The 18,148-nt window shown below is 36.3% G+C and overlaps 1 protein-coding gene across 2 annotated transcripts in view; it reads left to right on the forward strand.

Moving 5' to 3' along the window:
• LOC135776500 (glucocorticoid receptor-like) overlaps positions 1-18,148 on the forward strand; it is an 80,749-nt gene that overhangs the window by 31,642 nt on the left and 30,959 nt on the right. The window contains exons 3-4 of one of the 2 annotated variants that reach the window (XM_065287264.2): positions 10,011-10,177; positions 18,068-18,094. In XM_065287264.2, the coding sequence (XP_065143336.1) occupies positions 10,011-10,177; positions 18,068-18,094 (194 nt within the window). The remainder of the gene's footprint in view (positions 1-10,010; positions 10,178-18,067; positions 18,095-18,148) is intronic. The other variant, XM_065287265.2, reaches the window with a different exon arrangement.

Consider the following 18,148-nt stretch of genomic DNA (forward strand, 5'->3'; position numbering starts at 1 on the left):
ACTCCTTGTGTCTGGAGCAAGATGCAATTGGCTAAGCTGAAACTTTGCAAGAGGTTGGGATGTTATATAAGCACCTTGGTGCCAGAGTGAGTGAATGGGGAGGAAGAGAGGGCCGGACTTTACAGCTGGAGTAAACTTCAGCACTTCAGCCCGTGAGAAACTCATGAATTCTCCTGAGGGAGAGCCCGTGTCTGCATCAGTACACGTGTCATATCTATGTGACGTGGACCGGCATCCAGTAAACAATAGAAATATTTTTTTTTCAATCAATTTGTTTTTAATATTATAATGACAAATGGTATCACCCAGGATTTCTGTACTTTGTGGTTATTTGGGACACAAGCTATGATTAATGGGACGTATCTGGAATTTTGTTGTTGTTATGAAACGAGTCTTTCCTGTTGGGCATGATCTTTTAACGTTAACAGCTCCTCTGTTTGACTAAAACACATATTTTATTTACTACAGTATATTATAGTCAAGGACAAAGGGAAAATATATATTTAGAAGATATTTTTTCATACACACAAGATCAAAAGCATATATAACACATATGTTTACATTTAAACTGTCATTTACATTTATGCATTTGGCAGATGGTTTTATCTATAACGAATAAAAGTACATTACAAAATAAGACTTATCAGTATGTGTGTTCCCTGAAAATTGAACTCATGACCTTTTGCGCTGCTAATGCAATGACCTACTATTTGAACTACATGAAAATTGACTTGAATTAAATTGCATTGGAAATAAATACTTGTTTTTAGAAATTCTTGAATTAACTTAACAAAATGTTTTGAAGAATAAAACACACACACACAAAAATAAACTTTAACAACTTAAATGGAAACAATCTTGTTATTGTATACTGTTTTAGTTTTCAAGTAAAATTATTTTGTTTAAAGTTACTTTCACTTAAATTTTACAAGTCAAAAAAATATTTTGCACTGTTGCTCTGTAGAGTGAAATGGGATCTTGCAAAGTGGTCTCAAATTGTTTTTGCACATTAGCAGGTTAGTTAAGCGACTGCTCATGTCAGACATTTTGCTTCAGGCAAAAGGCTAACGTGATTATAATTTATTAAACACATGCTGTAGAGAAGTGTTGTGTTTCTGTGAATGCAGTAACTATATGCCAGATAATGGTTTCTCAACACACCAAGAAACCTTAATTTTTTTTTTATACAGTTAAAGCAGGGTTTCACAAACTGGGGTTCGCGAACCCCTGGTGCTTCTTGTGGGAAATGCAGAGGGTTCATGAGTTAAAAAATCTATTATAATTATATAATTATAAATCATAAAATGTGAATAATAATTAAAAAATAAATAAATAAATAAAACACTTACTAACAAAAAATATTTTTATTTGTTTAATCTGCATGTCATGTGACCATTACACAACACTACAATTTAACTGAGAACTTATTCAAAAAATAAGAAATGTACAGTGTTTTATGTACCAAAAAACTAAGGTCTAATAAAAGGTATCATAACTATGTTAAATACTACTGATTAAAAACAGTTCTATAAATGACAAATAAATGTTTTTTAAGTTAAACATGCAAATGTACTATAAAATTATTGAAATATTTACTTAAAATCTCAGGGGAAATTTCAAGAAAAATATTTTGGGTTCGGCTGACAAAAAGTTAGAATACCATTGCGGTAAAGGATTAGTTTACCCAGCTTCTATTAACTCGCATGTATGTCATGTATACCATTGGGCAAGTATTACCAATCTTTAAATAACCATTAGGGTGATAGCATGTGTCTAACTATGGTTATTTTGTTTGGAAAATGTGTAGAATAATACACATACTTTCTAACGCATGTTTTTGTAAGCTATTTTGAAAATTCACAAGATAAATAGCTAATTTACATTACATAAGATTATATGACAATTAGATAATTCAATGTTATTGTGCAGACGGAGTCTACTGTCTAACATTGTGTCTGCATCTGACGTTATTCGTGACAAAACCAATATTACTGGATTCAAATACCTGTACACTGTATACACTGCAAACTTTCTGCAGATTGACACATTTATGTCATGATACAGGATATACTGTCATACCACACAGCTCCACCATCAGCCACACTGCACAAACATTACTGGAGTACAATTCAATGTTTGTATGGTTAATGCTTCAGAGCTTTGCAAATGAATTGGCAATTTGTTTACCAGCACACCAGGGCCCAAACACATCAATAGTTAATGCAGTTAACAGCCCATCAATGGGACATATTTAGGGTTGAAGCATGTAGCAAGCACTATAAAGGGACACTTCACCCATTTGCATTAAGCTTTGTATAGTTTGAACCCCAGCCATGTTTTTGAATGGTCGTGCATCATTTCCTCAGTTGCCGCTGAGACAGGAGGAATACAGATTTCAGTGTTGCACTTCCTTCTTTCAATTATGTAAAAATCATCATTTTGCATCATTGAAAGCAGGAAGTCCAATATCTTTGTTGAGGGGGTGAGACTACAAACACCCCTTTTCTCTGTCAAATAGGCACCAAATTCAAAATGTATTTTACATTTCGACAACAAATATGACACACTTTTAATAAAGATTAATGTTTCTACGGGTGAAATGCTCATTTAATTATTGTATCATTATCTCTTCAACACGTAGGTGGCAAATGTTGACTGAGGGATTAAATTGCATTTTTATATGATATGATTTATCCGATTGATTTCATTCCCATTGAGACAAATCGTGTCCATGTAAGCGTAGCCACTGCAGCGCCCATAGCAGAAAACCTTGATGCATGTGATCGCTCTTCAGTTTTCTATTGTAGGATATCGCACATGTTTTTAAAGTCAAGCTTAAGATTAGCAGGCTCTTCACGTATAGTCGTGAATGATCATCGGGTCTGTTAGTAACCGATGATGAAGTACACAGTTTCCAGTAGCTAGTGCTGGAGTGACATGTGAATGATTAGTGGGTCTGTCAGTAACTGATGATGAAGTGCACAGTTTTATGAGCTCATTCTGGATTGTCAAGAGGCAGGTGCTGATGTCACCCATTTCAAGCCCGTTTACATAAACAGACCTGTTATTTTGCTTAAAATGAGCATATTTAAACTTTTTGCAATAGCAAGATCCTGTAAGGTCATAACGTGCTGTAATGTATATAATTAAACTTTTAGTTTTTGGATAATTGGGAAAGAAATCTGGCATAGAATTAATGAAGAATAATATATTTAATATTGTTTTTTAATGGTGTGTTACTTTCAATTAAATTAATTTGGTCCATCCTAAATTAGAAGGCACTAGAAAGCTTAAAGGAACATCCCCAGAGTTAGATAAGTCCATACACACCTTTCTCATCTCCGTGCGTGCTGTAACCGTGTTGTACAAATCACTCCGCCCAGTAGCAGTGCTTCGCCTTCTGAGAATATAGTTCCCAGTATGTATACTGTTAAAAGATGGCTGTGTCTCATATCACCTTGTTATTTGTACACGCTGTGACTATACAAATCACAACACATAAATAGGAAAATATTTGTGTTATTTTGTCACTTATTGGGAGCAGTATGCTAGCTGGAGCCATTCACTTCCAGTCTTTGTGCTAAGCTAGGCTAGCGGGGGCTGTGTCAGACAGAGTTACAGCACGCACGGAGATAAGAAAGGTATTGATCGACTTATCTAACTCTGGGGGATACGGTGAATAAGCTAAATTCCCAAAATGTGGGCGTGTTCCTTTAACAATTTAATTTAGACATTGCACAAAGCAAAATGTGCAAATTGAATGCATGTGTTAATAGTGTTAAAACATCAGTACACTAATTAATTTAATTGTTTTTGTATTGTAGACCCAAGTTTGAATACATTTTGAATACATACACATGTGCCATACATTATTATATGGAATTTGACATGACATAGCTTACATAAATTTAAATCAAGATACTCCAAACACCTTGTTCGTCTTATGAGTATTTTCTGACCCTGCTGAGACTGCCACAAAGAAAATGCATGCAAACTCTAAAAAATGTTGGGTTGTTTTAACCCATAGTTGGGTCAATATGTACAAACCCAACTGTTGGGTAATAAATAACCCTATGTTGGGTTATTGTTACTCAACTGTTGGGTTTGTCCATATTTTATATATATATATATATGGTTGCGATGTACATGCGGTGTGAAATGGTCTTTTTCAGGTGCTTCAGTGCTGCAGTGAGTTTTTAAATATTTAAACTTTTTAGAAAGCAGTGTTAGCACTGCAGGGCTAGGCCAACCAATCAGCTTCACCATTTACCTATCAACACTGTGGGCCCTATTTTAACGATCTAAGCGCATTGTCTAAAGCGCACAGCGCAACGTCTAAATGGGCGTGTACGAATCCACTTTTGCTAATTTAACGACGGGAAAAATGGTTTGTGCGCCGAGCGCATGGTCGAAAAGGGTTGGTCCTGTTGTAATGGGAGTATTTTGGGCGTAACATGCAGTAAACCAATGAGAGACTCAGCTCTCATCCCCTTTAAAGGCAAGTTGCGCTGGCGCTATGTCTAATCCCTATTTAGATGACGAACTTTGTAAACTGAAAAACTAAGCGGAGGAAGAAGATCCCCAGTTTAAGATTAATGTTAAATAATTATGTTGTTTTTCCACTTGTATTGAAATTGTTATTTTTTTATTAAAAACTTTTAAAACCCGTTTTCTTTTAGTCATGGAAGTAAAAAAGCAGGCTTGTAATTGCTTTAAATGTATGGCTATCCAATATCATCAAAACATAATTTACAAGTATGTAAGATAAGGTTTGTACTCTAAAAATACTTTATTTGTAACAAACAGGAGATAAAGAATTTACAAACGGCTCTCCTCACGTTTCAGCACTTTGGACAGCGGTTTTTTAGCAAAGAGTTTTTTTAAGCATTACTTAAAAATGTTTCTCATCTCACCATATCCACAGGTACAGAGTCATCATATACAATAAATCCGTGAGGTAGCATTAAAAAAACATTTAAAAACAGATGCATTTGTTTAAAGCAAAGCATTTATTTACTTACCAGGCAGCAGCTGAAGCAACTCTTTGCGCCTTCTAACGTCTCACAATTAGTCCTCATTTATGTCCAAGAGACTCAATAATAATCTTTTACATTCAATCCTTTAATCTTTCATATTTAAAAGCATTTTTGTGCTGCTGCGCATTCATGTACTTTGTGATAAGCAAACCTGCGTTGTCCTCCCGTTTATAGGCGCATTTTACTAATGCGCTCTTTAAATAACATAAAACACATTGCGCCATTGACTTTAGACTTTAGACCAGGTTTTTGTTGGTCAATGGCGTAGTCTATTTTAGTTGCCTCAAAATAGCAACGCGCCAACAATGCGCCTGAACACACCTCGTTTTTAGACCAGAACGCCCATGGGCGCAAAAGGGGGCGCAAATGCATTTGCTATTTAAACAACGCGGCGCTAAACGTGAAAATTAGGGTGGAAACTAGCGAAAGACACTTGCGTCGCGCATTGCGCTGCATTGCGCCGGGTGTAAGATAGAGCCCTGTATCTTGTAAACAAGAAGAAACAATGCATGGAGACGCATTGCTGATTCTATGGAGAGGCTCATGGTTGCTTAGCAACAGCAAACTTTGGAAAGAAGGAGGAAAGCGACACAAACAAAATGTGGATGGCCATGACACTTTGATACATTACTACAATTTTAGGAATACAATGGCATCACTAGTATTTATGCATGGGTATCACAATAGCTTACCACTGGTAGTATTTGTTTTTCAAGTAAAAATGCCAACATACAGAAATAAAATACCAATATCTTATCACTGGTAGTATTAATTTCCCTAGTATTAAAATCAAATATTGCCAAAAATGCTTTAACTCATACCAAAATATGAGACAGCCCTTCCATTTAGGCATTTGTAAGAGATTTTGGCTGACAGCTAATTTCCAGATTACCTCATCGTTTCATTACCAGTATCATCTTTCCAGTGACACTTCTTGTCTGATCCCAACCTAACTTTAGGTCAGACTTGTTGGCCTTGTAGTTTGTATCAATTAAAGGCTTGCTATTACAGTATTCTGCAACCCGATACCTCCATCCCAATTATTATAGTTTTTCAGATGGGCGGGAAGGTATAACCCGATCGCAATTACAAACCTGTCTGCTTTGAATAGTCTACCGATCAGTTGACAAATGGCTTAATGTGTTCGTGCAGATGGGAGCTAAATACAGCAGTGTATGGCATGTTGGCTAACCAGTAAGACCGTTCTGGTTACATGAGAAGGTGACAGGAATATTCTTATTTTTTAAAATTCATCATTAAAGTGCAGAAATGACTTTGTACATGCATTGTACAATGGCTGCTGATTACGGCAACATAGTGTCACTATGCTGACAATGAAAATGAGCTTTCTGAAGTATAAGTCGTTGGCTAGTTAGTACAAGTAGTCTCACGGCCAACACATATGTGGAATGTTAAGATGACATGAGCGTTAGACATGAGCGTTTTAAATGTCAGTGACAGACTGCTATATCGGGGGCCACAATTCAGCCATACAGTAGCTGGATTTTGTCAAGTTTATGAGGTTATTCACCCTTGAAGGACATGCAGTAGATCCTGTATAGAGTTTATGTGTGATTATTTCAATCTGATCACATTTTTTTGCTGTCTTTCATGTGATATTCATTAAGATATGTATCATTATTTCAATTAATTGTTCCTGTTCTGGCTGTGCTATCATTGATTTCAGATGTACCAGTCAGTACATTAGTTCAAGTTTGTTTTTACCCTGACAATTTCCCCCTGGCCACACCACCAAATAGAACAGTGTTAAAATTTTTAATTTAGGAAAATGTGTAAAAAACATGACTGTAATAGCTGGAAATGATACTGTCCTGTATAATGCAACTATGGTAAACAATGCAGAACATCGTTGTATAACTGGTTACATTAGTTAAGTTTAAATATGTGATGGATAGCATATTGAAAAGCAAATGCTTAAGTTTGAAAAGCATAAACAATAAAGGAATTTAAGAGATGTTGTGACAAAGCAGCACAGTTTCGATCAGAGACGTGATGCTAAAAAACACTCTGCACCAGATTTGCCTGTAGTCAGAGGTTTGGCGTGTGGTTAAAGACTGGCGGTTAAACGTGACGTGGTTGAAACCATTTGCAATTTTGCTCAACCAAATACATTAAAACCTTATTTCCTCACTGTTAGAAAAATACAGATATTTACAGATATAAATAAAGATATTTACTTTCACATTGCATCTACAAACATAAGATCTCAGGATATTTGTTTTTATCATAGACCTATTCCTGTTGTGGTCACTTTATTATGGCATTTTTATGAAAAGTTACCCTGTTAGAAAAACAATGGTCAAAAGAGGTACCCCAGCTGTCACTTGGGCAGTACCCTTTAAAATGGTCCTAAAATGTATCATTCGGTACAAATATGTATACATTTGGTACCTTTGAGATACTGATATGAACTCTCAAAGGTGTACAAATGTGTGCTTTTGAAAGAGCTGGGGTACAGATTTTGACTTTTTTTTCTAGTGTAGAAATCTGTGGTTTTCAGCTGGCGAACTGTGACCCATAATTATGTTTCAGGTTTGTTATGATGGGGCAACCTGAAAAAAAAAACAATGCAGTGGCAAATAATGCAATGCGTGTAAAGAAAGAAGAACACAGTGTTCCTAAACCACAGTGCAGAAACGTATAACTTTAGTCTGAAGTAGATTTATGGCATGTGAGGCGTAACACATACATACCTGTACAAGACTACAACTGGACAGATTTATCCAATCAAGTTCAAGTTTATTTATTATATGTAAAATGTCAGTGATATTTTGCTCATTGAAATGCTTCAATTGAGGCTCAAGCAATCTACATTAGTGCAATACAGTATAAATACAAAATAATGAAATAATACAGACAAAGAGAGAAAGAGAGAGAGAGAAAAAGATTAAGTAAATAATCTGTGAATATAAATATAAGCAAAAACAAATATGCTTGATTTATTTTAAATACCAAGCAAGTGCAGGACGTCACAGCTGTACAAATAGAGTCAATAAGGGAGACAGTAGTGCATACTTTACAATCACATATAGTTTATTATTTACATTTAAATATGGCTATGTTAGTCTTAGGGTGTACTCACACTATCCAAACCAAACCGCGCTCGGGCACGTTTGACCCCCAAAGCCAGGTTCGTTTGACTAATGTGATCGCTCTCTACCGCGCCCGGGTGCAGATTGGTTAATCGCGCCCCGGCCGGGTTGCAGAGGTGGGCTGGAGCGCGATTCAAAAGGTGAATACGTCAGTTGCGCGACCACTTACCTTCATCTGCCTCCGTAAAAACCTTTTGATGCGTGCACAGCGGGGTTACGTGAATGTCCAAGCTGCACACGTGACAGATCAACTAAGCAATATGATGACATGTTAGAGGGCTGTCTGTAATCGCGCACCAAACGACTCCGAATAAAAAACACAGACTTATCATTACGGTGGGTTCCAGTGTTAAGAAATCGCTTTACATCCTGCTTTTTTCAAAACAATCGCATCTTAATGACGAAAGCGCACTCGGGCACGGATCGATAAAAAAGTACAGTGAGTGCGTGCATCTGGAGGAGTAGGGAGGGGTGACAATCGCGCTGGGTCTTGGTTTGGTTTGGATAATGTGAGTGCGCCCTTATTTAACCCCATACAGAAAAACCACATGAATTATACATATGCAAAAAATTCACTTACAAATGAGGGAGCACTTAACATTTTGCCTAGTCCCATGGCAGGTAAACATATGTATGTATAGACCGTTTCAGCGGTCACAACATAAACAAGCCGCTGTCGCGGTCCGCACGTAACTTCCGGTAAACTCCGCTTATAATAAATAACAACAAATTCTTTAAACATAGGTTATTTATATAACAAGCAAACAAAACAACACATAGACCTACATACCTAGGAAACCAAAACATTTGTTATTTTCGACGAGGCATTTGTTCAAGAGATCAGTTTAGCAACTAGTCAGACCATTAAAAAAACGAAACCGGAAGTAAGGTTCGGATCCAGACGTGTATCACGTGCGTCCGATGAAACCATCTATAGGAGAGTATGAAAAAATATATGCAACGTATACAGATCAACAGTGAACAGGTTTTAACGCAGCTATGGAATGGCTCGTGTCAGGCATGGCTGGTTGCCCGGGGCAGAAGTTCATACGCCTCGTACGTTTGTACGCCTCTGAACCTTCTTTCAAATGATAGTGGCGGGTGGGGAAAACAGCAGTGAGATGGGTGTTGTCCTTTACAGTACTGATTGCTAAATACCAAACAGTGTGAGTGTCCACCTTGGAGAGAGGATGAGACCCGGTGAGTTTCTGGGTGTCCTGTGAGAGTCACAACAGCTGTGATGTTGTTGATCTCCATGGATTATTCAGGATGATGCTATTTAATCTGTTAAGATAGCAGAGCCATATTTGAGCCTTAGTAAGTACATAAGTATAACCAACTATGTACAATTCATTTAAACTTTCATTGTTTCTCGGAGCCGATGGTGTAGTGGGCAGCGATTCGACATGTGGTGCTTTCGCCGCTTTGGCTCGTGGTCATTTGCCGATCCCATACCCCTCTCTTCTCCCTGTACTTTCCTGTCCTATGCTTACTCACGGTTAAATGATGCAAAACATATAACTAAAAAGAAAAACGTTCATTGTTTATCTTGACAAGTGATTAGTCGCTGTAATTTTTTAACTTTGTTTTATAAGTTAAGCTAACTTAAGCTAATATAACCTCATTCTAGATAATGTAAAGAACATTCTGTGAAAATATAACCTTGATATCTTTATTACAGTATATTGACTAAGTAACATCATGTTAGAGGTTGAAATCAATGTCAAATCAAAACTGATGCTTCTAATGTCATGATTTGATTAGGATACTTTAGCCTAGATTTTGCAGGAAGAGTCACAAATGTAATTGATTGTGTATAAGTCTTAAACTAACATCGTGCCACCTTGTTTCTTTGTTGTAGCTCTTTGGGAAGACCTGAGGTCAGCAGCTCCAGTGCGTCTGGATCAGTCAAACCCAACACGAACAGTCATAAGATCTGCCTGGTATGCTCGGACGAGGCTTCAGGATGCCATTATGGGGTTCTTACCTGTGGCAGCTGCAAGGTTTTCTTCAAAAGAGCTGTAGAGGGTGAGCACATATAACACACACACACACACACACAGTACACTTTCATCTTCATTTAACAGCTGGATGACTCAGTAGACAGGTTTGTACAGATAATGCTTCATATCTCATTTTATCAAGTAGTGAACAACATAGAAACCGTGTATGATGTCAGGGTTGTCCTGTTCCGTTCCTGTTTCTGTATAATACTGTGATTAGTGGGAAAACGGTACGGGGTTTTTGAGTGGTTTGGCAGGACGGCTGATGTAATGCTGATAAATGTGCTCATAAAACTGTAATGGGAGTTTTAGGTGGTCTGTAATCTTTAAGGTCAACTAAAGGCAGGAGTTTTCTAACTGTGCATCGGGACCCACTAGTGGGATAAGATGGGTCGTGCAAAGTCACTTGCAGTGAATGACACAAAGTTTTGTCCTATTATTGACAATGGTTTTGATATCAGGTATTTTTGCATTGTAATTACACTTAAATTTAATGTATATAATAACACTGAAAATCTAAATTATATTAATCTAAAAGAGAACAATGAATGCATTTTTTCTGCTTATTTAAAAAAAATGTTGGGTCCTGAAAAAGATTTTACTTGTCTAAGTGGGTCGCACAATGCTAAGTTTGGGAACTCCTGCCTTAAGGCTTGTATGCTGTTTTTGCCCCAAGATCACTTGTCTCTGTCTGGCAATAGCAATAGGCTTTATGCCCAGCTGCACTACTTCCTGAACTTCAGCCAGCTCCTTGTTTCCTGTCTGCCATTATTGGACAAACTGATAAATCCAGGTGTGTCTGATTATTGTTGTTGTGACTACTGAGGTCATGCACACCTGGATTAATCAGTTTGTCCAATAATGGCAGACAGGAAACAAGGAGCTGGATGAAGTTCAGGAAGTAGTGCAGCTGGGCATTAAGCCTATTAGCAAATTGTAGATCATATCTATGAAATAAACTATGCCATTTGGCTACGGTTTCCTACCAGGCCCGGATTGGCCATAGGAAGGACTGGGAGAATTCCCGGTGGGCCGGTCTGATTTTTTTGGCCACGAGGGCCGGTGTTGTCATGCCACCGTGTTTAAGGTTGCTGTCCCTAGGCTGCCAGCCCCACTCGTGTTATTTGCCGGTGAGAGATGTCCCCGTATGCTATAGCCCAAGATGATTGTGTCCAGAGTCCCGACCACTTATTTGAATAATTCTTGCATTAGGGTTCATAAACATCTAAAACGCAGGACACGCGGATAGCCTGTGAAGTATGAACGCAAGTTTTGTTTCAGACGCGGGTTATGAGTGCGCTTGCAGTGAGTCTAGAATTAAAATAACTTGAACATTATCTATAACATAACATTATCGTCTATTTGATGCAAAATTCACCAGTATTAATGTTAAAAGTAGCTAAGTCTCAGATAAATAATAGTTTTTCTTAAGTAAAACAAAACTTTGAAAGTCCATTATATGTTTGTTATTTTTTGACACAAAGTATGCATACCTTACATTATTTATCAATAAACATTACATGATCTAAGTACTAAAAAATTAAGATTTTTATTTTTCCATCCGTTTCTCCTGCATACTTGATCAATCTTGCTTGTATATTGCATATCAGGGGTTTCCAAACACATTTGAATAACATTAAAATACCTTATGGTAGGGCTGCACGATTATGGAAAAAATTATAATTGTTTACTGTATTTGCATTGAATTGAAAGTTATATATTTAAAAATACAATGAATTGCAAGGCTGCAGAGAACAGTACACTATTGCAGACTTATACACTACTGAGAATGATATTATTTTAATATAGTCAGTCATGAACTAAAGTGGGCCGGTCTAAGGCATAAAATTCCAGATCTGAAAATGAGTCCCACTCCGGCCCTGTTTCCTAATGTTTATATTTATAAATATAATCATCCTACAAAATGTAAAGAACATTCTGTGAAAATATAACCTTGAAATTTTTAATATTGACTAAGATTAAGACGAAGATTGAAATCAAACTTCGATTATCAAATTATGAGACGTAAGCCATGATTTTAGAGACAGGATGACAAATTAAAACCAATTTAGCAAAGTGGCTATGTTCAGGCAGATGTTGGCCAAATATGTCTGATTCATTGGTCTGGCGAGTCTATCAATCTATCATTAATTTCAATGTTCCCAAGCTATTATTATTATTGTGTTCAGTATGTAAATTATATAAAAAAAGAGTTCAACCTGAAATGTAAATGATGTGAATATTTACAAACACTCATATGATTCCAGACAAACACAAGCTGTTGCTTTTTCTGTGGAATATAAAAAAACATTTTTATTGAATTAATACACAGCTCCAGTTCACATTGACAGTTTATAGTAAACCTGTTTAGTTCATAATAGGGAAACTGTATTAAAGTAGGCTACTATAACCATGATCCATATTACTACAAATTACTTGTTGCACTTAATTTTTTTTACTTTCTTGACTAGTTGCTATAAATGAATAAAAATATTGAATTAGCTTAAGTTATTACATATTTATTTTTTATAATTTATCTCCTCAATACAGTACACTGTAAAAACCCAACACTTTAGAATTTAGAACTGTAGGTGAAACATTTAAGTTAAAAAAACTTTACAAATTGAAGTATTTCTTCTTTAAAGTTGATCTAACTTTTTATTTTTTACAATTTAGTCAAAAACGTTGAAATTAATTGTAAATTCAAGGTGATTAAACTTAACAATTAAATTTTTTACAACGTGTGCACCACACACCAAGGTTTTTTAAGGCATATGATAGAGTTGTTTGAGGAAGAGGTCAATGTTTTAGTCTTTTTTAGTGCCAAGTATACATCAAGATTCAAAATTGGAACAAAAAATACTTACAGATATTATAAAAAAGTGTGAAGCTATATGCACGTTTTGTTCCTCACACAAAGTCGTGTGGTTTTAGGGTCACTTAAAAGCATCATCACTGATGTTGTTGCTGCTTTTTTCATTGTTTTGAAATTGACAGCCTCTGGAGACTATGAATGCAAATTCCCATGTTTGTGTTCCAGGAAAAATTGCATCATATATATTTAGAGAGTGAAGAAATGGTGACAGAGTGAAATTTTACTTTAACATGTTGACATTTATAGTAGTTTTCAGCTTGGCTTTGTAAGATTAAGTAGCTCATTAAAGTTTTAATGGAATTGCCCACCCTCAGTCTTTCCAATGTTATATATAATCTGTGAGTAATTCCTTTATGATCTACACCATCCATCACTGTTTCTGACAAACGCGTGGAATGAGATGATCAGGCGCTTCACAGGAAATAAAATCAATACATGACTCAGTGTGGGTTTTCTGTAGAGGTGTGAAAAAAAAGGATTTCTTCACAGCTGGTGTGAGACCAGAAAATAACAAAGATTTTTTTGACGTCCTAATATATACTGAGCCGGTGCAGACCTGCAATACAAACTCTTGGTGTTTTTCATCATTGAGTCTCTCTTTTGGTTTTGCTTTAAGCAGATTTTACATTGGACATCAAGTGCTAACCAAACTATATATATATATATATATATATATATATATATATATATATATATATATATATATATATATATATATATATATATATTATAGAAGTGAACAAAAATGTTCCTAAAGCTAACATTTAAAATGTAATGCTCTGAATTCCATAAACTCAACAATATAAAAAACATGACAGGCTAAATCGGAAAATTGACAGTCTTTGGTTTTTAAACTTCTCTTTGTTTTTAATGTTTTCTCCAGCATTGTAATTTACTGCACATTGTGGTCCGCAAAAAACATTTTTATCCCTTAATATTTAATGTAGTCTGGGTCAGATTTTCTTTTTCTTTTTTTCTTTTTTTTATAATTATGTTTTTGGGCCATTTTGCCTTTATTGATAGACAGTAGATTTTAGAGACGACAGGAAAGTAGAGGGTGGAGAGAGGGGTATGGGATCGGCAAATGACCTCGAGCCGGGATTCGAACTCGGTTCGCCGGAAGTGCGTTTGCACCATATGTCGGAGCGCTGCCCACTACACCATCGGCTCCGACAGATTTTCTTTTTCATTTGTGTTGATTTGTTGATAGTTGAAAACTTGGAAGTGTCACGTCACCTGTACCTTATTTGTCTGGCTTGCAATGGACGGAATCACTGAGCAACAAACACTCATTGGGCCCTATCTTGCACCCAGCGCAATTGACTTTGTCAGTGACGCATGTATCATTCGTATTTTGCGCCGGCGCACAGCGGGGTTTTTCCCTCCACAGATGCACGTCAGCAAACTAGGGAATGAACTTGCGCTCCCTGGGCGGTTCAGCGCAAAAAGGAGGCGTGTTGCGGCGCAAACCATCTATTATGCTATTTTGCAGTTTCAAAAAACAATTGCGCTACTAACCAAAAAAAACTAGTCTAAAGTCAGTGGCGCGTTGCGCGTGGTTCATTATGCTATTTTAAGGGCGCATGCTTGACCATAATGTATAGCGTGCACAACGCGCATACACTTTGCTTATCTAATCTACACAGATGCAACAGTTATTTTTGCAAATCATAAATTGTTACACTTAAAAATATTAATACACGAGATAAGGGGAATCATAGTGGTGAGCATTGTGGTGATAGTTTTTATTTATTGTGTGGCTGCGTTAAAAAATTCTCATGCAAATAACGATTAAAATATTTTCATAACTTTGTTGTGTGGCTGTATTACGTTTATTTTATGTAAATAATAGTTAAAATGTTTTCATAAGAAACCTTAATGTATATGAACTTGATTTGTAAGAGTACTTTGGGGTTGGACCTTGCTTGCGTTTCTTGGGTCCGATTTCAAAGCTCCCAAACCCTTTCAGCGGTGAGGGTGGACGCAGCGATGTCCTCTGCTGGCGTCAAGTCCTGAGGCAGATCCACCTCCCGTTACACGGCGTGCCCGATTTATGCTGGCAAGCGTGGGATTCCCCCGTACAAGGACGTCGGTCTCCTCGACTGTGAACCGCTCCTGGCGTGCGCCTGGTAAATCCGTCATAATAATAGGAACCCGCCATGGAACTTGTGCCCTTGCGTTTAAAGGGAATGTTGGCTAGCGTTCTGATTGGTTTATTTGACGTTACGCCCAAACCACACCTATGAATAATGAACCTACTTCAGACCAACCCCTTATTGATTTGCGCCCGGCGCAAGAGTTATTTCTCACGCCGGGAAAATAGCAACAGCGCCCAAGATCCGCCCACAAACTCACTTGCGCGTTGCGCTTCGCACTTGCGTTTCAGATCGTTAAAATAGAGCCCATTGAGTTTTTTACTATAAGCAGAGCATTTCATCGGCAAAAGATACGAAAAGTGCTTTCTACTCACTTACAGAAGTTGATCAGCTTTTTTAGTAACTTAACTACACTACCAGATAAAAGTTATTGTCACTTAATACACATTTTAGAATAAATACTGATAAATACTACAATAAATACTTAGAATTAATACTGTTTATAATACAAAGGTATCTATGGGATTTATGTTGTGACTGAAATTAGTTCAAAATAAATACAAAATTATTTTTTTGCATTTTTGGTGTAGTCACCCTTTGTTAAGAATTTGCAAATTCTTGTAATTTATTCAAGCAGCTTCTTGAGGTTTAAACTTGAGATGTTTTTCAAACCATAATGAAGATTTTTTATGTATTCTGGACTGCTTTTTCTTCTTTATTTGTCTACGATATTAGGATTTTTTTTTTTTCAGTCTAGTTCATGATAGAAAAAAACTGTATAAAAGTAGGCTACTATAAGCATTATTTGTCTAGGATTTTTTTTTCAGTAATTCGAAAACCATCTAATTTCAAACGTTCATGCATACGCCTTCAGATCAAAATGTTGTAAAGATCACGAGAAACCTTTTAATTAAGTGACCCGAAACTTTTAAATGTTAGTTTATGCATGGCTATATAATTATTTTGCATTTAGCAGTTGTTTTTTCCTGCTGTCCATGACCCAAACTGTACAGACCCTGCAACTTTGTAGTTACGTAAACTCAGTGTCTCTCACTAAATTCAAATACATTATAATAAAAATATTTTTTCTTATTAGTTTGGTGAATTTTGAATCTGCAAATTAACACATTCAATTTAGTTTAATATTGAAAATTACATGTATGGTAGAATTGATGTTTTAGTTTGATATAAACCCTTAAAAATGTTAGTTACTACTCCCATTAGTGATTAGTTGAAATTATTCTGTTACCATCATACAAACAAGGGGAAATATCATGAAAAAATATATATTATCTTGTCTTTTTGAAAAAGTTTAATCTGCTGTTGAATATGTAGCTAACCAGCTAAAAGTGTCCAAAATGCCTGCTGCACCAGCTAGAACCAGAATGGAAGACTAACTAAACTATCCAACCAGCTTAGGTTGTTTTTTGCTCGTCTTTTCAGTAGGGTAGTAACCATTATAAGCAAATGAGTAATCGTCCTCTCAGTAACTGTCGAAAGTTGGATGACCTGAGCTCCACTGCTTCACTTTCATTGGGAGTTGCTCCAGAAAGTCACTTTTCATTTGCATATAGTTGAACTTTTCTAAACTTTGTTGCATAGCTGGAAATGCCCACTTCCTATGGCCAACGGTCACTGTTGCTCGTGTTGCCGGAAGTTGTCAAGTTTTCATTGAAATGAATGAGATCACGTCACTTTGTAAAGTTGCCTGTTACATTCTATTGGTCATAGAGAGGTCAGGCTCTGGCTAGTTAACCTACTGTATGCGAGTGCAAACACTTTTGGCTACACATGTTTGACAAGTATGTAACTACATGTTGCAATCTTAGCTTTGCTAAAACGGACATTAGCTTAAACTGAACTTCACAGTCAGCCTTTTTTTGCGACAACTGCTATTGTGACAGAAACAACTTGCTAAGTTAAACTGTCATGTGTTGAACTACTGTAGCTACCTAAATAATAACATCCAGTACTGAGGTTTGTTACTGTCACAGCAAAACAAACGCATTAAAAATGTTCAGTTTGAGAAAAGTATGGTTGTGGTCAAAAAATTGCATCATTTTGGGTGCAAGAACCTCGTATATTAAACTTAAGAAGAGATAAGAATATGATCGCTTTAAAGGAAAACACCACCATTTTTTTATATTTTACTATGTTCTTATCTCAACTTAGGCAAATTAATACATACCTATCTTTTTTTAATGCGTGAACTTAATCTTTGTACAGCATGTCATGAATGTATTAGCATTTAGCCTAGCCCCATTCATTCCTTAGGATCCAAACAGGGATGAATTTAGAAGCCACCAAACACTTCCATGTTTTCCCTTTGAAGCGGATAAAAATATTTGAACAATATTGTATAGCGGAAGAGGACTTAGTTTGCAGCACTTTGACCTCGCAGTAACATCATCACTCCTGACTCCTCCCCATCTTGGTGAAACTTTCGTAAATATTACTAGGCAGGTTTATCTGCTTAAAATATCATCATGTTTTATTTTGTACCACCATATTACTCATGTAACAGTCTTTAAATAGGGAAAACATGGAAGTGTTTGGTGGCTTTTAAATTCATCCCTTTTTGGATCCTAAGGAATGAATGTGGCTAGGCTAAATGCTAACACATTAACGACGCACTGTACAAAGATTAAAAGCACGCATTGAAAAATATAAATCTCTATTCATTTGTCTAAGTTGAGATAAGAACATAGTAAAATATTGAAAAATGGTGGTGTTTTCCTTTAACAAAAATAACAGATATGAATGTGTCCTCCATAAAGGATCCATCATATAGTAAATTTTGTAGCGACTGAATTGAATAGTTTCTCCTTCACATTCTGTCAATGATGTTACACAACATGAACTGAGCTGTTTCTTCAGCACTTAAAACATTTATATCTGTTATCTTTGTTTCTCTTCCCTGATTTCTGCGGTTGGAATGGTGAAGGATGGAGAGCGCGACAAAACACAGATGGTAAATAAATTTACCTTCAATAATGCTTTTGCTTAAAGTTTTAGTGCCCCCCTC

The sequence above is a fragment of the Paramisgurnus dabryanus genome, chromosome 18 (genome assembly GCF_030506205.2).
Source record: "Paramisgurnus dabryanus chromosome 18, PD_genome_1.1, whole genome shotgun sequence".
NCBI lineage: Eukaryota > Metazoa > Chordata > Actinopteri > Cypriniformes > Cobitidae > Paramisgurnus > Paramisgurnus dabryanus.